This window comes from Calidris pugnax, unplaced genomic scaffold (genome assembly GCF_001431845.1).
Source record: "Calidris pugnax isolate Ruff unplaced genomic scaffold, ASM143184v1 scaffold44, whole genome shotgun sequence".
Classification (NCBI taxonomy): domain Eukaryota; kingdom Metazoa; phylum Chordata; class Aves; order Charadriiformes; family Scolopacidae; genus Calidris; species Calidris pugnax.
In genome coordinates, this window is record NW_015094506.1 from 3,946,254 (window position 1) to 3,965,098 (window position 18,845).

General features: G+C 51.0%; 1 protein-coding gene across 1 annotated transcript in view; it reads right to left on the bottom strand.

Moving 5' to 3' along the window:
- Positions 1 to 1,207: 1,207 nt before the first annotated feature.
- CBX6 (chromobox 6) overlaps positions 1,208 to 18,845 on the bottom strand; it is a 20,648-nt gene continuing 3,010 nt past the window's right edge. Inside the window, exons 2-5 of the mRNA XM_014963283.1 lie at positions 18,793 to 18,836; positions 18,541 to 18,606; positions 18,262 to 18,328; positions 1,208 to 10,141 (exon numbers count right to left, since the gene is read on the bottom strand). Coding sequence (XP_014818769.1) covers positions 9,167 to 10,141; positions 18,262 to 18,328; positions 18,541 to 18,606; positions 18,793 to 18,836 — 1,152 coding nt within the window. The 3' untranslated portion in view covers positions 1,208 to 9,166. The remainder of the gene's footprint in view (positions 10,142 to 18,261; positions 18,329 to 18,540; positions 18,607 to 18,792; positions 18,837 to 18,845) is intronic.

Below are 18,845 nucleotides of genomic sequence, written 5' to 3' on the forward strand. Positions count from 1 at the left end.
GTAGAGTGGAAATCCTGGCTTCTTTCATTTCCAGGTCTCACATCCCCACGGATGTTGCCTGCATCACCTTGCCTGGTTCCAGGCTCTGCCTGCACCACACACTCACACAGGACCTTGTTGGCTGTGTCGGGTCAAGGCTGGTATCTACCTCTCCAACCTCCCCCCAGCTCCAGAGAGCATGGGTCAGAGGTGGCTTCGTTTGCCATACTCAGATCCACTTGCCTCTGAGGGAAATCAGGGTGAGGGAGAGAGCACTGTTCCCACAGGCGCTCTGGCAGGCAGCGGTGGCAAGGTGAGCCTGACGGCACGACACAAATAGCACCATCACCTTGGCCGTGCTCAGCTCGGGTGGGCAGCATTCCCTGCTGCCGGCCAGCCAAGACACGTCACTGCTGGAGAGGGCTCTCCCGTGACTTTCCTGGCCTCAGAGGCTGGAGAGGCATCTCAAGGCACCTGCAGCCTCAGCTAAGGCAGCAGCGACTCCTCCAGGAACCCCCAGCTCAGCCCAACCTTTCTTCCTTCGGGAAAGACCAAGGTCACCATGCTGAAGGGCAGCCCTGAGGTGACACCCCACAGCTGTGTCCAACCACTACCAAGCCCTGACTTCCCACTCTTCTCCCCTGTCCACCTGAAGAGCTGGTGCCCAAAATCCACCCACTTTCCCCACCTGACATTTTCCTGTAACCTTTTCATATCTTTTTATGGGCTAGAGACTAATGCAGTGAATTTGGGGCTTTGATTACACCCATTAAGAGACATTTTCCACCATATTTCTTAGATTAGCATGTTGTAAAGTGCACTTAAGGCACATGTTTCGGAGTTGGGAAAAGCCTAAAGCACCTTTCAGCCACCAAGTGCGAGGTTGAGCTTGGATCTAATTTCATTTTTAAATGAAAAGGATGTGGGAAACCCAGGGGAGGTTCTTCAGAGCACTTTGGAGGAACATGTTCAGGTTCTGCTTGCTACAGTTTGGTCTTCCCAAAGTGCCCCTCCTTTCCTCAGCCTTACAGGAGGAGCCTCCCTTGTCCACTGTTGGAGCTTCTACATGTCCAAAAAGGTCTGAAGACCCAAACCAGAACCAGCCCAGGGTGGATGAGAAGGTACGAAGTGTGGTTGCGTTTGACTACAGACCTGATCCCCACTACCAGCTCCTTAGATTACACCCAGAGCAGGTCACAGTCCACCAAAGGAAGAGAAGACAACACAGTTTTGGAATGTAACAATTTATTGGGGTTAATTTTTTTTTTTTTAATTTTTAACTCCCCATTTCTGGCATCGATACAATATTCAAGAGCAGCAGAAAGAACAAAATGTACAAGAATACAAGAGTAATTAGCACAACCCCCACCCCCAAAACCTGGAGCAAACCATTTTCTTGTGGGAAGCGCCAGGGGAAGGGGTGATTCAATCACCCCTCCAGTGGCCACACCTCCCACCCATCCGCTCTAGACAGAGTTTAGCCAGCTGGGAACTGGATTTAAAAAAAAAAAAAAACCAAAACAAACAAACAAAAACCAAAACAAAACTGAACAAACACTATATTTAAAATGAAAACTGCAAGACAAAAAAAAATATATAGATATACAATTCATCCGTGCACAATCCTTAAATGCATTTTTTTTTCAAAATAAAAAAATTACAAGATACATATTTAGGTTTATTTTAAATTAAAAAAAAAAATAATAATTACCACCTTCACTCTGTATGCCAAGTGAGGGAAAACAGAGAGACAGATGGGTTGCACCAGAGCCACCAGCACTCTAGGAGTTAGGTGTGACCTTCTCTAAGAGAAAGGATAAGGCTCTGGTGCTGCCAAAACTCAAGCGCAGGCAGAATCTGAAGCACCCAAGTACCACAGAGCTCAGTGGGGCAACTCGCCCGCCCAAAGGTCAGTATTTGCAGGAATCTGCAGGATTTGAGCCTAAGCTTGGCACTGGGGAAGGTGAAAGGAAGGAACAGATGAGGCAGGCCCCTGTCCTCCACCACCACCACCACTGGACAACTTTCTATTCAAAAAGCAAACAAACGGGGGGAAAAAAAAAAAAATTATCCCAAAAGAGGGAGAGTCCTCTATTTTTAAGGAGCGTACAAGGCTTAATGGCAGGGGAGAGCAGAAGAGGAGGGGAGGAGAGCACACCAAGCTGATCAGCTTGGGGAAGGTGCGGGCACGACAACTTTTTTCTAAAAAAAAAAAAAAAAAAAAAAAAAAAAGCCATCACAATGAATTATTATTTTGTTTTTTGTTCTGTTTGAGAACTTGACCTAAGAACATGTCCCCCTTTGCAGCCAGGGGGGCTGGAAGCAGCAGGCTCCCTCCAGGAGAGCTGAAGAGCAACCTACCTGCCAAAGAGCACCTACCTGCTGCTCTGCCCAGGAGGGAACCCTCAGCACCCCCAGAGAGCAGGGCGCAGCAGCCAGGGGGGCTACTCAGGAGCACGTGAGGGCCCCATTAGTCCTACGAGGCCCTGAAGCCCCATGAAGTGCTTTGATGCACCCAGCCATGCTCCTGCGGTTTAGTGCAAGCTCTAAGTGCTCAGCTGAAGGAGGAACGAAGTCAAGAACCGGGGCCCTGCAACGGGAATTAACACTTCAGCTCCTTGTCCTCACCGTGCCCCTTCCCTCCCACCAGATACATCTTCTGAGCCACTGCTGAAGCTGGCATCACCATGACTTCATCCAGCTGCTCTTCTGTCACCTTACTGCCCACATCCCTGCTCCTCTCACACCCCAGAAGTGCAGAGGGCAGCCCCACTCCTCCACCCTCAGCGCTCACCTGAGGTGGAGGGACTCTCGCCCCAAGGACCGTGCTTTCAGACAGTCCTGGAGCCTTTTTGTTTCTCACCACACAGAAGCTGGGAGGGAGAGAAGACCTGGCAGAGGCAGCCCACTGCCACAGGAAGGGCAAATTGGCTACAGCTCCCTTCACTCCCAAAAGGAGAAATTTAAAGAGAGAAAGAAGAACTCGGGGGCCCTGTGACTTCCTGACAAGGGAGGCAGTTGGGACACAGGGCAGCTCCGATGCACCACGCAGAACACAGGTGAAGCTGCTGGTGTCAAGGCTGTTGGCCCTTCATAGACAAGGGTGCAAACCCCACTGGCCACGTCAGTCTGACACGAGGCAACATGGAAAGGGCAGAGAAGTAGAGGACGGAACGGAAAAGGTGAGGATGGAGATAGACTCCAACATCTCCTCCCATCTACACTCCCAAAAAGAAACCGTACACATTGTGCTCTGGGGAGGGACGTAAAAAACAGAAGTAAGAAGAAGAAAAAAATAAAAAAAAATAAAGCCACTTATTTGCTCAACCCCAAAGCTTGGATGAAATGAAGATACTTGCTGGAGTTACCTAGGAAAGGAAGCACGGACAGGGAGAAAGGGGATTTCTGAAGCAACACTCGGCACTCCTCTGGCTCTGTGCAAACGCCGCGGGAGTCGGGCTGCCAGCACCCTCAGCAGGATGGTCCCCTTCACCCACCGCCCCCTTCGCAGGAGGGAGACCGAGGCACAGGGCAGTGACACAGCTGGCAAGAAAGGCCACGGCAAACCAAGAAGGAACAGAACCCCAGGAGGCACCAAATCCCCGGCCCCAAAATCAACCCTCTACAGCACGCTGCCTTCAGAGCAGAGATGGGGAAGGCTGCGTGCGGGGTGGTGGGCGAGACAGGGGGGAATGAGGGGAGAGGGTTTCTTTTATATTTATATATTTATATATAAAAAAGTAAATAAGATCCCAGCTCTTGCACGATTATTGGGCGATTGAAAAATGCAGCAAAAGCAAGCAACATTGGAGTAAAAGGATGCGCCAGGCAAGGAGGAAAAGGTCTTGTTTCGGAAGGTGGGGAAGGAGGCGAAGGGAAAAATAAGCACTTAGCCAGACACGCACTCCAGGTTTGTTACACCTCCCTGGGAAGAAGGACTTGCTCCTGAGCAGCCCCACTAATGCCATGATCTGGGGCGGGCAGAGAGTGGAGGACTCGGGCCACCATCCTTGAGCATGGCAACCTCTTTCTGCCAGGAGGTCCCCAGGAAGGTGATCATCTCCAAACGCCGGGAGCTGCTAAAACCTCCTCTACAAAGAGGGGCTGGGAAAGGGAGTGAAATCCCTAGGAAGACTCAGCTCAGAGACAGCTCCTACCTGGTAAAAAGCAGGATTGTGGTTGTTTGTTTTTGTTTTTTTTTTTTAATTATTATTTCATAAAATCTCCCTGGGAACTTCGGTAAGGAGGAGAAGCAGAGAAATGCTCCCTTTCTCTTTTGAAAACAGAAATTAAGCAGTGGCTCACCACAGCTGGGCCTGCTCGCCACACTGTTTCTGTTTTCCATCCCAAAAAGGAGCTTGCATCTCATTTAGCTTCACGCCTCCCCAGTCCCGCTCTGCTCAGCGAGGAGAAAGGAGAGCAGGAGACAGGAGGCTGCCGCTCCAAGCTGAAGGCCGTGGGAAGCACTGACAGAGCTCAGTGGGCAGAGAGGAAAAGAAGTTCCCAAGAGCAGCCCAGGGCTACGGGAGGCATCGAGACATCCGTCACCTGCCGCTGCAAAGCCAAGGGCACCAGAGAAGTCCAGACAAGAAAAGCTGTCCTAGCGTCCCCTGCCTGCCACCTTCCGTTCAGACACCAACATCTGGTGGCTTCCCCTCTTCCCCGCAGTCACTCCCACGCACCAGATGAACGCCCAAGCACAGACATCTCGGATGGGGAAACCAGCACGCAAAAAGCTGCCTCCTCACTTTGAAGAAAGGTTCGGGCAACTCTTCCCCGCCACCCCGCAGGAAGCCGGAGCGGAAGGCGGCAGCCCTACTCCAGCAGAGTCCCATCAGGGTGCTCCTCTCCTCACCCCAAAACCTCCAGCATTTGCTGGCCTCAAGAAGAGGGTACGCCTCACTCAGCACCAACTTCAGAGCACACAAGGCAGCTCTCTCATCTGTCTCTGAAAGTCCGGCCGCTGTCGGGAGATGGGATGCCGGACTACAGACAGATGGGACTTGGTTCTCTGTCCTGATGTGGTGAATCCTACATGGAAAAACGCCACTCCCCACCTGACGCTGGAAGAAGCTAAGAGACCCTAAGGAGGGGAGGTGTATCTGCTTCCTGGGATAAAAGCCCACTGTGTTTAATCCTGCTTGGATATGGGGGGAGGGAAAAGAGAAGAGACAGTGACTTGGCAGGAAAGGTACATGCCAACCCCAAATCTTAGCAGCTTGCTGTGCATGCAAAGAAAGTCAACTGTTTCCATGTTGGTGGCCCGATCCACGCTCTGGCAGAACGTGACCGGCCATTTCTGAGGGCCGCTCGGCCGGAAAACCACTTGGAGACTCCACCTTAGCTCACAGGAGAGGTATGGGAGGGAAGGGAACTCACTCCAACACTTGGGAGGCAAGGACGGGAAGGGTTTGTAGACAGGGTTCCTCCAACACGCAACTTGCCTTTTCAGCTCAGAGATCGCTGCTCAGTCCCAGAATGCCTTTCCCTCCAGTTCAAGCAAGCCAAACACCATCCCAGACACACATGCTTCGATACTACAAAATACTCTTTTCTCTAAGGACCATCTAATACCACTACAGTTTGTGCAATCACTGCATTTATTATTCATTTTTAAACTCTCTCTCTCTCTCTCTCTCGCTCTCTCCCTGTAGAAATTTTTTTTAAACTTTTCTGTTTTTTATGCAAAACTAATCATTTCACTTTTTCCACTCCATCATAAAATCTCCTCTAAAAACACGACGACAAGAGAACAAACATGGCACAGACACAGAGAATATTTCCCTGTTGTTTTTCTTTTTTCTAGGAGTTACGGGGAAGGGAAGGGGATACTTTCAAATAAACTCCTCCCTCAATCTCATGCCCTTTTTAAAGGACATGGAGGGATCTTCTTTCCCGTCTCCATTAAGGAGCAAGGGCAAAAATTCAGGAGGAGTGTAACCCACGTGAATACGAAGGTAGGTTAGTCAGCCTCAAGTGGCCCATCCACCTGAGGGAACTTGAGGCTTCTGCTGCATTCAAGTTAGCAAACCTCTAACTCAAAACAGCACGGGATCCTCATTTCGGATCCAGAGGTTCAGGGTTTGGTTCCCACCTGGTGACCCACCCAGGGAGAGATTTGTCACACAAGCAGTCGAGCTGTGTCTGCAAGCCGGATCATACTCCTTGCTTCCTCCACAAAGAGGATCTACTGAATGAGTTCCTCTGCGGCAACAAGTCCCCTTATCTCCTCACCACAGGAAGAAGGTCCTCACGGAGTATCCCTACAATGACCCACTGTTTTGCTCTTCACAGACAGTCCCCTTGCTTGTCACTCTGGAGAAAGGCAAAACCCCTTCAAATAAACAATTCCTGTCCCCTGCCCCCAAAGAACACCATACAAGAGACACTGGGGAAAAGAATTCTGCCAAGCCAACACATCTTGGCCAAAGCACATCAAGAATTTCCTATTAAAGTTCCCTTTTATCTCCCACTTAAACGCTTCAGTTTTTTTTTTTTTTTCAGAACCTCAATACCACAAAACAAAACACATCACCACATACACACCAAACAGTAACTCAACAACCTAAGGTGACTGGCCAGTTTGCATCCACCCCACAAAGAAGCTCCTCTTATCTTGCAGCCACAGAATAGTTCTTGTTGAGAAGGGGGGGGGGGAGGAGGGAAGAGAAGAATCTCCTCGCTATTTCCCTAAGAAAGAGCTTTTCCCTATGCCTACAAACTGCTCATCTTTGAAGCTGCAGTCAAATGGATAGGCTATGCTAAAATAAGGGATCCCCGGGTGTGCCAGGCACAGGAAAGATGGGAAAAAAAAAAAAAAGAGACACAAAAAATACAGGCAGGTATTAATACAGACACGCACACAAGTCCAACAAGTTATAGGAAGCCTTAGTTTGGTGAATGGATCGGGGAAGTCTCTTTCTCCCTGCCCCTAGCTTCAGCTGTGAGTGCAGCCACATCCCAAAAAGAGTCCACTAAGCTCTTTAACCAAGGAAAGAAAAAGAAAGAGGTGTGCAAAGGGTGGTGCTAACAGCACCTGGAATCCCCCTCAGACCATCTGCGCAGACACCCGACTGCAACTGGTGTGAATTCACTGCGCTCCAAGGCTTTTGAACGCCACCCGCTGCGAGGCAAGGCTTGTGGGGAGAGCAGCAAGATTTTATTACACCAACCCAGGCGCTGGAGGCGGGGAAGAGACAAGCTCTGGGCACAAAAGCCCTAATTAAGGTCAGAAGCTGGTCTACCGCCCCAATGGCACCCCTTGGGCAGACAAATATTACCTCTCTCCCACAAACTGCCTCCCTTCTACTCTCAGACCACTGCAACCACAAAATCACTACTCCACATGAGAGCACTCCTCAGAGCTGGAAGCTCCTGAGCATCCTCATGTGGAAGCACCAGAGGGGCCAATTCCACTCACGTTCACCCACCCAGGGCAGGTTTCTAAGTAGGTGAGCCCTGGCGAAGGGAATTTTTTCCACCCTTTTCCACCTCTGCAGCATGTTATGTAGAAGTAACACCCCTCTGCCCCGTCCTGAATACCAGAGACAGGACTGAGAGGGTGAGGCCCTCACAGAGTTTGATCAGCACCTCTTTTCCTTGCCCCTACAGGCCGAGTCCTGTGTGAGTAGGGGGAGAAGGAAGAACAAAGGAACAGCATCTCCCCATGAAGCTTAGGACCCACACAGAAATGGAGCAAGCCAGAAACATCAAGCAAAAGAAAGAGCTTATTTTGGACGTGAACAAGAGTGGTCAGGGAAAGAAGGAGCTGTGGGTAAAGAATAGCAAGCTGTGGTCTTGCTCGCTCCTACTTGCTAGGGGCAAAGAGAAGGAATTTCTAGATCAGCTCAGAGGAGCTCTGGGGGAAGAGATCGAGCGCACATGCATACGATGTGAGAGAGACAGTTACTTCTTATTAGCACCTTTGGTTGACAGTTGTAAGGGCTGTTTCAGATGCTGAAATAACAGAGGGGAACCCTCTTCCAGGCCTTCCACCATGGGCAAAGGAGAGCAGGAGAGGCAAAAGCATGTAGGAAGAGCAAACGACCTGCCTTAGCATCCATCACCTCCCTCCTTCCGAGGGAGCGGAGGGAAGCAAAAAGGGTTGGGGGAAGCTTACGCACAAGGTGGGAGATCAGCCTCATCCGGCTGAGGCAGCATGATGCTGCTGGTGTTATCTTCCCCCAAACTGAAGGATGGATGCACAGCCCACTCCCACTTCCACCACAGAAAGGCTGGGGAAGGGCATTTCATGCCCTCTCCCCCCCAGGCAAGTGCAAGTGATGAACACCAGGAGGAAGGTCTGGGCCAGAAGCAGACTCCCCTTTTCTTCCCTTCTCCCTGCAAAGCTGAGCAAGTTGGAAGAGGCAGGAGAAGAGAGGGACCAGGCCACCTGAAAGAACCCATACAACTGCCAAGGTAGCACCAATAGCCAAAGGAAAGGGGAAGCCGATATGGGGCGTAAGCTGCATGGGGCACCCCCCAAACCACCCCAGCTTTGTCTCAAGCACCTTCCAGGCATGACGCTTCACCTGCCCCTCTTCCCTTTGCTCTGTGGGCATCTGGATCAGCCACTGCCACAAGGACAGCACAGATATCCACAGATCCAGGCCACAGGCCGACAACAGGAAGGATGGCAGGATCAGAGTCACGGCAAGGGGGAAACATAGGAATGGAAGAGATTGCATGCACATTGTGGGAGAAGGCTTGGGGGGAGTGGGCACGGGCTCCAATCCTTTTACATCCTCCCCTCAAGGGTCTGGAGCTCCTCTTCAGTTTTTGTCAAAGATGGAAGGGGAAGGAAGGGGAACAGCACCTTCCCCATCACCCCCACAGGCACACTGACACACGCTCACCCATTCCCTCATCCCCAAAGGCTCCACAGCCCGTTGGACAACACCACATTCAAGGACAAACAACCACTCCCCAAGCCCCACCACGACCCTCCCTGCCTCTCCTCCCAGCGGCAGCGACACCCAGGAACAGTGGGTGCCCCCACTCCCCCCCACTGACACACTCCAGCCTCCAGGCAAGAGGGAGTGGGCAGGAGGAAAGGAGAAGGAAGGGTGGCAGTGAGGACCGAGGGACAGCCAAGGGGAGAAGGAGAGAACTAAGGACAGCCATTCGCACCACGACTTCTCGCAGGTAGAGCTCCCCCCATGCCCCTGGAGCGGGGGGACCTGGCTGCTCACTTGCTGCCGCCTCCACCGCCGCTGCCCGCTGCCACCTTCTCAAAATCTTCCGCGTTGCAGAACTCCTTGATGGTGACGGTGAGGAGGTTGCTGGTGACATCCGTGACCACCACATTAGAGCAAGGGGACATCTCGGGACGCCAGTCGCCAGCTTCCTGCTCCGGGTCAGAAGAAGAGAGGGACAAGGAGGGCGTCTGCCCCCCGCTGCACCCTCCTGGTGGAGAACGCTTGCTGGTGGCAGCCGACTCGGGTGGGATTGAGAGGTCAAGGACCTCTGACTCGCGCCAGTCGGGGATGGCTGGGCTGAGGGTCTCAGGAAGCAGCTTCGGAGGGGAATCATCTGGGTCAGATGAGGAGTGGGGGGCTGGCGACGGGCAGCCAGAGGAGCTGGAGCTGGGGGCATCATAAGGTGTGGAGCCCATAATGAGCCCACAGGAGGCTGCCTGGGAGCCTTCAGCCTCCCCTTTGCCCTCCAGAGAGGGGGCAGGTGCAGTGGACGGCTTATTGTAGAGCGAAAAGGAGCCGAACTTCATGTGGCGGATCTGGGTGCGGAGGACGCTCTCGCTGAACTTCTTGCTCTTTCCGATGACGCGGTTTCGGGAGGGGATCTTGGGCCGAGCCAGGCCCCCGGACCCATTGGCTGGCTTCCCACCTTTGTCAATGACTTTGAGGTTGAGGATGATGCGGCTGCGCTTGGGCTCACGGGGTTTTACCTTACGGTTGATGATGCGGACGGTCTCCGAGAAGGGCGAGACGGGAGGACGGATGCCAGCCCCACCACCCACACTTCCACCATTCTGGGGGTCTGGACGAGGCAGGGGGCGCCGGGACATGCGGTGGCATCGCCGGATGTCCTTCTTGAGCCGGTGCACCGCGGCGCTGGAGTGGAGTTTGGGAGAGGAGGTGCTAGAACCAGGCTTGACAGAAAAGTGTACATCCCCAAGGTGGAGGGCCTCCGCTTGGGCCCGAGCCTGCGGTGGTGGGGAGAGAAAAAAAAACAGGGTCAGAGAGGCAGCCTAAGTGCAGCCAAACCTCAAATCTGGCATTGCTCACCTCAGGACAAGTGCCAGGACAATGCTGTGTCACATTTATATCCACATTAGTGATAAGCACACAAACACATCTATGGACTATTGATAGCTATGGCACAGTCCCCCTACAAGCATGGCGTACTGTCTACATCCTTTTTGGGCAGCTAATTACTCCTGAGGCACTGCCCCTAATGACATGTGCTTCCCCCAGGAGGAAACTGCCACCCTCCAGTCATGTTTCAGGGTTAGAGTTAATGGTTTCCAAGGCCCTGTCTCAGTTGCCATCAGCCAACGAGCACAAACCTCCACTGTCAACCAACCAACCGAGCGCCCTCCTAGGCAGTGGGGCTGTTATTATTGAGTTAGCATCCAAAGTTATGTAGTAGTCCCAAGACAGGGGATCTGGTCCTCTAGGAAATGAGAGCCAGACAAAAGTAAAAGGAAGAGTAATGCATCTAGGTTGCCCTTCCGTTCCCACAACCAGACTCATCTGCTCTGGAAAGTATGGTAGAAGGGGGTCTTGAGGAACACTGATGGAGGTGGGTGAGGGTGATCTGATGGAGCTGTCTTAGCTAAAAGCAAGAAATGCAGAGATCTGAAGCTTAATAGAGACCACAAGCAAGTTGTTTATTCTTACTGTGCTGTGGGAGCAAGGTCCAGTGTTTAAAGCCAGAGACTAGGCCAGCTGGAAATCAAGTCAAGTTTAACTGCATCTCCAAAGAAGACTGCCATGTCTTTTTCAACACACTTGTTTGAAACTTACTAATGAAACAGAACAGGAACAGCACAGTTTCAACTGCCTGGTGCCAGCCCTCTCTAAGAGCCAGGGCAGGTAAATAAGACTTTTAAGGTTTTCTGGCGCTTGGAGATAGTGCCAAAGCCTGCCCTGGTTCATGCACCAGAGACAGGAACTTTTTCTGCCAGCAGTAAGAACAGTTTCATTGGTAAGCTGAGGCAGTATGACCTGAAGACCCTGTGGTCATAGAAACCCACAGCATATTCTTTTATCACCCCTTGTCAGCGCACAGTTGCCTGTAGAGCTCAGCTTCCCACCTGCACCCCACCCCTTGCCCAAACAAACCCCCTTCCCTATTCCCTCTCAGAAGTGGTCACAGGCAGAGGTCCCCCAGGCCTGGAGGGGACAGGCGAGCCCCCCCTTCCGATTGCCTATCCAGTGAGCAGCTTCCCCCATCTCGTGGGCACAACAAGAACTGCACTGCTCGAAGACAGCTGCTTTTCCTCCCCAACTTTTCCATCCCGTTGCCCCCTAGCACACGCCAAGATCGGGATGGCTTCTTGCCAGCTAAGAGCTTAAGCACTCCAACACCATCTCCTTTGTCACCCTGCAGGCTCTGCCTCCTACCACAGAAACGCCTGGGGAAAAAAAATGTGCGTGTAAAGGCAGGGACCTAGCAGACCTAAGCGAGGGGCCCAGGCCAGCTCTTGCACAATAAGCTCAAAAGCCCTGGCCCCACATCCCCAGAACTCTGTTGTCACCCAATGCCTGTCTTCTCGCACCGAGATCCCCATGGGAACCGCAGAAGATCCTGAATGAGCAGAGAACAGAGACACGAAGACATTTTGCTCCTCCCTGGCTAATGCTGGATCATGCCATGCAGCACTACTTGCATTCTGGCTTTAAAAGAACCACAAAGATGAGGCCCTCCTTCCCCAGCTGCATGTGAAAACCCAGACTGAAGGCTCATCTGCACCTGGGACTCTATTTAGACTTTGTATTAGCTGACTGACAAAGAAACAGGGATGAACGACACAACTGCCAAGGCAGGCACAGACACTCTCCAAATTCACCCTGGGCTGTACAGGGCTGTTTCACCTAGCTACAGGGGAGCACCCCCAGCCCAGACAAACCCTAACACGTCCTGCTGTAGCAGGAAGCATCCCAGTGTCTATCTAGTTTCTCTTTACTCAGCCTCATGCATTACTCTATGTCCCAAACTATTCAGAAAATTAATAGACAGTTCCTGTCCCAAGCACCCTACAGGCTTGAGCACAGCAGCAGCACCAGAGGAACTCCTTGCACCACACATCAACTGTCCCCCTCCCATCCCAACGATCTACAGCTTAAGAGACACCGCAGACCCTGTCAGGAGGTCACAGGCACAGGCAGATGCACATCTAGGGCTGTGCTTGCTCCTTGTCTTCACAGGTCCCTCTGAAGCAGATGGCAGATACCAGGACAAGCTACAGTTTTGCTTTCTGATATTACATATCAGCACAGCCTGGACTAACAGTTTTATTTTTTCTTTCTCCCCCCCGGCTTCCCCATCACAGCCAGCCCTTCCAGCATTGCTGCCCTCATGCTTTGGGCTTCTTGCCAGTTTGCCACTGCTCAGCGGAGAGCAAAGTGCAACCTAGTGTCCCATTCCAAAACATGGGACAGTGAAGCCAGGCAAAGGGTACAGACAGATGCACAGGTAAAAATCCTTGACCTGCAGCTTCAGCAGATAGACACAGGCATCCTTCAGGGCCTCTCCTGCTGACAACACTGCTTGTCTTCTAGATTAATTCCCCTACCCTATAATCATGCCTTGGAGTGAGGAGTTCTGCCCCCTCTGCTCGGAGTCTAATTGCTGCCTGCTCACAGCACTGCCTTCCATCACCCTCGTGAGAAAGAAGCAGGCCTCCCCCCACATCTCCCCCCAAGCCACAGTTGCCTTATACACAACAAAATTCCTCAGCAAAGCTTCCCATCAACCACATTAAACGAAAAACCATAATGCTGGGATGGTCACTGCCTGGCTGTTTCCACACTCCTGCTGATTTTACTTTCTCAGCCCGTGCACATTAATCAGCTCCTGTCCTGTTTTGACAGAGGCCTGTCTTGCTTTTGTGCTGACACAGTGGCTAGCACAGAGCCCTGGTCCACGGCTAGGACTTTTCCAGTGTGCCAGAACTACTAGGTCTCCTTTACTTCCTACGTGTTCTGTGTTTCCAGGCACTTCCTCAAGGCTGAAGCTTTTTTCAACTCATGTTTCAGCTCTCTGCATTTATTAAATTCCAGTTTCAATACTCTCCAGGTAGATTGCATGCACCATCAACCCCTTTGGCCAGATTACTAAGAGACAGGGTCAGCTGGGACCCAACAGTCCCCTGCCGGTGCCACACTGCCGTCCCCAGTGACCAGCTCCAGCATGAGTTTCCAAAGAACAATATGCAAATATTCAGCTTAGCTTGAGCTTGTTTTTCCAGGTAAGGTTTCAAGAAAAATACTATCAGATGCTTTATCTAAGATCAGCCCCCAGAGCCCTCTCACTTGCAAAGCTCAGTATTCCTACCACAGGATCAGGTTTATTCAGGCATCAACTATACAAACTCAAGTCTCTTCCCTGCAGAGGACAGCACATTTTCTGGGCTCTCCTCCCCCCTGCTTCCAACTTTACATTAAGTAACCTACTACCTTGGATTTGGAGAAGACTCAGCATTCAGTTTTATCTGTTGGAAATGCACTTCTCCCTGCTACAGATCCATTACTCGATCACACTGATGAGCTGTGCAAGCACGAGATCTTTGAAAAACAAACCCATTTAATCCTTTTGGCTGCGTCACCACAGTTTGCTAGTTAACTCAAAGAAGTTTCCCAAATGGAAACTATCTCAGTGGGTTTTGCTGGTTTTGCCTGCAGGATTTGCTCACCGCTGAAGAGGTACTCAGCATGTACGTGAAGTAATTCACTCTCTGCTTACAGCTCAGCCTACATCAGGATGCAGCTTCTGGAGGCTTGCTGCAGTGCTCCGTCACGAGAGCAAGGCAATTGCTAGGCTTGCTTCCCTCCCCCCCTTCCCTTTTGGGATATGTATCACCTTTATTTAGCTTGTACAGCTTTTCCTCATCGCCCCTGGGAACTAGTATATCTCCCCTGTTCCCTACTATTTCTGAATAAATGTCCCTTGAGGCCCAGCAAGCATTTGTTCATTCATTCCCTTAACGCACTGAGGCACACAGGCACGTACATGGACACGTGCTTAGAAAAGCCTCTCTTACCTGATTTGTATCAAAATCTCTGCAATTTGGAAGGAAAAAAAAAAAAAAAAGACAAAAAAGACCTTGTAAGGCAACAGATTTCTAGTTAATTATTTCAAAATCAAGTTATTTCCAGTAGCGCTGCTGCACCATAGCAGCGCTACTCTCTCATAAATTACTGGTTCTGCTTTGTCTTTTATTCTCCACCTGCATTCCCACAGTCCTCGCTCCAAACAGCATTCGCAAGAGCTCTTCTTTCCCCTTTCTGGCTGCCATTCTGCCTTTTTATCGCCCTCTTTCTTCCGCAGTCTTCCAAGTGACAAGGCAACAGCAAGCCAGTTCATAGCACAGTTCTCCCAAGCAACACCGCCATAAAATAAAGTTTCCCTACTGGATGGGGAACAAAATGCTACAAAGGGGAACGGTCTGTTTTCAAACCGCTCGGGGATAATTTACGAACAGGGAGGAGATCAAAAGAAACCCAACTCCAACTTTAGAGTTCAAGGAAGGGCGAAGCGACAGAACATCACGCTGCTCGGCCCCTTCTTCCCCCCCTTCTCCCACTAAGGCTCTCCCTTACTCTGTTCTCCCTTTGCTTCTTCCTCTCCATTAACCTTCTCCAGCCTTTTCACCTTAGTATTTACAGCCACCCGGACTAGGGGTCTTTGCTAGCCACCCACTGAGCTTGCAGATCTGGCTCTGTCGCTTAATAGCACTTGCTAGACTTTATTAGATTAGTTGGAGAGTTTTGCATTCCTCTCAGCGGAGCGCTGAGGAAAAAAAAAACACAACAAAATAATAAGAGCGAACCAAGCAGGGGAAAAAAGAGGAAAATCAATATAGCTCGCATTCAGTCTCTTTCAAACCTCACACCAGCTTCCACTCTGACCTCCAGCTGAAGGGCCTGTCCTCAAGGATGACTTCTGCCAGACACCTAAGTAGCAGGGTAAGAGCCTTACGTACAGCACTACCCATCTGAGACCAAGGGGCTCTGCTTCCCATACACTCGGCACAAAGCTTGCAGCATACCAGCAGCCTCCCAAGAATTACAACCTCCCGCCAAGCTTGATCTCAGCTGTGGGAAAGTTTGCCCCTAGTATGTAAAGAGGATAAAGACCTATTTCCTGCCCAAAACTTTGCAGTTGGGAGTTTGCAGGGGTCACTTTCAAAACCCGCCACTTTGACAGCGATATTTCAAAGCCTGGACTATAATTTCCCTTTGCAGTCTGATCGAAAGGGCAAGTGTTAGAGAGCTCTCAGCAACAGGAGCCTGGCTTACAAAGGCAGCAGGTGGCCGAAGATGCAGCTTTTCAAAGCTTTTCCAAAGGCGTGGGCCACTAACCTGCTGGAATGCTTTCTGCAAATCCCCCTGGGTGCCTATCTGCAGCTTTTGAGAACTAATCCCAGGATAAACCTAGCCCCAACTGCAAACTGAAACACCCACACAAGCCAGGGGACTGAGCAGCGTATCAGGGCACTTATTTCAATGCTTTACTGGAGACTCAGAAACTTAAGTTTAAGCAGTGATACACATGAAAAATCCTAGCGAGCCACCAAGCTGAGGGCAGACAACTACCAAAGCAGTCCTAGGCCAGACTCCTGCTTAAACATCATCGCATCCAGGCCCGATCTGTTCAGTTAACAGATCAAAAAGAATATTGTTCTAACTGCCAACTCCAAAGACTCCCTCTGGGATGCAAGAGTCAAATTTCTTCCCCTGCTTCTGAAATTCTCACTGGCAAGAGAGTCTACATCTGAAAGAACTGAAAACATCGTTATTGATGCGTGAGGCAGAACCGAATCCCCCTGCTCCCGCAGCGGCCCCAGTGCTGCAGGGCTAGCAGAGGTCAAACCCCCATCTCCAGCAGGTCAGAAGAACTGGCCGAGAGATGCCTACGACCTAAACTATCCTGCTGGTCTCACTCGTGTTTCTAGCTGCAGTTGCATTGCAGAAGTTTGCCTGAACAGAGCTCAAACAAGTTCAGATAGGGCTAGCTGAGATAGGGTTTCTTCTTGCTGCCTGGCCTGGGGTGTTATTTTTAGGGTAGGATCCCAACTCACAGAAAAATGGCAAGCCGGAGCGCTAACAGTTTCACCAGCTCTGCTTCCCAGAGCTGCAAAGCAAGCAGCAGTGGCAGTGCTCTGCCCTGCCAGCCTCTCCCACATCGTGGCACCAGCCATCAGGAGAGCTCATCTCGCTCCCCATCGCGATCCATCTTCTACAAAGTACCAAGCCAGCTCCGCAAACCTACAGGTTTTGCAGCAGCATTTGAGAAGCTGGCAGAAGGAAGATGATGTGCCACGGAAACCTGTCAGGGACGTGATTCAAAGGATGCTGTTGAATAATTCAGGTTCCAAGTTTAGGGGCCTTTTAAAGGGCAAGGGGAGAAGAGGAGTTGTGAGTGGGTTTTATTTTTGAGTTTGGGGGTTGGTTTTGCTTTTTTAAATGAGTGGGAAAATTGGCAGTGGATTTCGCCGTATCACATTCAAAATCAAAAAGAAAAGAAACTGACTACACACAGTAACATTAAAGGCATAGCATAAACACTTCTCTACCGCTCTGAACAATGTCAGGTGTCACAAATACCAGGTTTTTTTTTTAATTCATAGAAAATAGTTCTCTAACTATTTTAAGCTGGTGGTTTCCCTTTAAGCGTTCCTCTGCATTGTTGGAAACCTAAACACAAGGGTTTCATTTAATGCATGACTGCCAGAAAGAGAAAAGCCAACTAGTCTAGTTTCCCTGAATAAAGAGATCGTACGTATCAGTTGTGTTTGTAGTTCTCAGTCTGCAGATACAAAATATCACTAGCAGAAAAACAGGCAAGGAGGGAGAAGGACAGTTCCATCAGGACTTTCCAAGGATTACCACAGTCCCCTGGGTTTTACTGGAAGCATCAGAATACGCCTGTTCCCGCATTTCTTCCACGTGCTTCAGTATGTCCTCTTAAAGCAGAGGAGAGGTGACACCCTACCCCTTTCCAGTGCTCATACAGTTAAAGTGCTGCACTGACTTGAGTAAAGCTCCTACCGCTGTCAGGCAAAGGAAAGTATTAACCTGTTTCACAGATGGGGAAACATGCACAAAGGCTAAATGACTTGCCCAAAGCCATAGGATGACTTGGTGATAGTGATGCCTTACCACAGGGTAAGGCTGTTCCAGGGCTTTATACTGGATCAAAACCAGGGAAGCTGTGAAATCCCTCAACTGTCTTAATCCTACAAAGGTGTGTTGTGTTTCTACATTCATTTGAAGTCTGAGATCAAGATAGTTGGAGAGGGAAATGGGTAAGAGGGGAGCAAAGCAAGGAGTTCTGTCCGTACACTAAGAAATCCACAGAAGTCACATAGAAGTCAAACAACTACCAGATTTCTTGATTAAAAAAAGAAAGTAAAAAATTGGGGAGGCTGTGTTAGGGACTACCTTCCTCTATAAGAACACCTTCATGCAGAGATGCCGGGTCTATCAGAGGAGAACTGGAAACTTCAGCTGCTATCCTACGCAGAGATGAAACACTCTTCCTTCCCCCCCTGCTCCCCCCTAAAAAGCCAGCAAAACAAGCCTGCAGTTTACAGATCAAAACATGAACCTTTCATGAAACTCTTGTGGAGCACCTACATCCTGAAACATGATCGGAGGAGCACAAGTGGCAGCAGGATTCCCGCCACAGCTGCCCGAATGCTCAGCACGCTGCTAAGTTGCAGGGCACGGGCTGGATGGAAGAGGCTGCTGAAGGAAGAGGGAGCGGGGCTGGCTAGCTCTCCACTGCGGCAGCAGAAGGCCGTAAAGTGGGAGAGGATATTGGAAAAGAGATTGCAGCCTCACCGTGCACATCCGCGCATTCCGACCGTCCTGCTGGGGCACCCGTCGCACGCACACGCACACGCACACACACATGCTCTCCCCTCACACGCTTCTGTGTCCCTGCCCCCCACCCGCTTTCCCGTTGGGTTGTCTCCGTGTTCCCATGGCCAGGCGGCGGGCACAAGTCACTTGAAAGTCCAGTCCTTCCAAGGGCACGAACTGGCGAGGTTTGAGAGACATTTAACTAGGCCTAAGTTATTTAAATAAGAGTTACCTTCAGGAGAAAAGTTTTAGGCTTAGGTCCTCTCTTCTTGGGCCCGTACAGCTCACGCTCTCGTTCCCTTTAGGGAGTCAAATTTATCAAGAAGTTACAACTTTTCCCAAAGAGAGAGAAAAAGCAGCATACAAGTTTGTTTGTTTGTTTTTTTTTAAAAAAAAAAAAAAAAGGAGGGGTGGCGGGATAGGAGGGAATCTGGATGCCCTTTCCCGCGCACCCACCCAAAGCCAAACCTGGTGCAGCCCCCCCAGCCCGGGGCGGGGGATAAGCACTCACTTCTGCTCGAAGGCGGCGATGAGGCGGGAGTCCAGGATGTTCTCCTCGGGTTCCCAGGTGCTGTACCTGCCGGGGGCGCGGGCAGCGGGGGAAAGACAAGCGGAGGGGTTAGCGCCCAAACCCTCCCCTCCATAGCCCTGCACACAGCAGCCCCCCCCTCCCGCCCCCTCCATCCTCGTAGCCCCGGGGGCGGCCCCCCTCAGGGCTGCGGGGGCGGGCGGCGGGGCCCCTTCCCCCGCGGGATGCACTCACTTGATGGCCCATCCTTTCCATTTCACCAGGTACTCGATGCGCCCCTACAACAC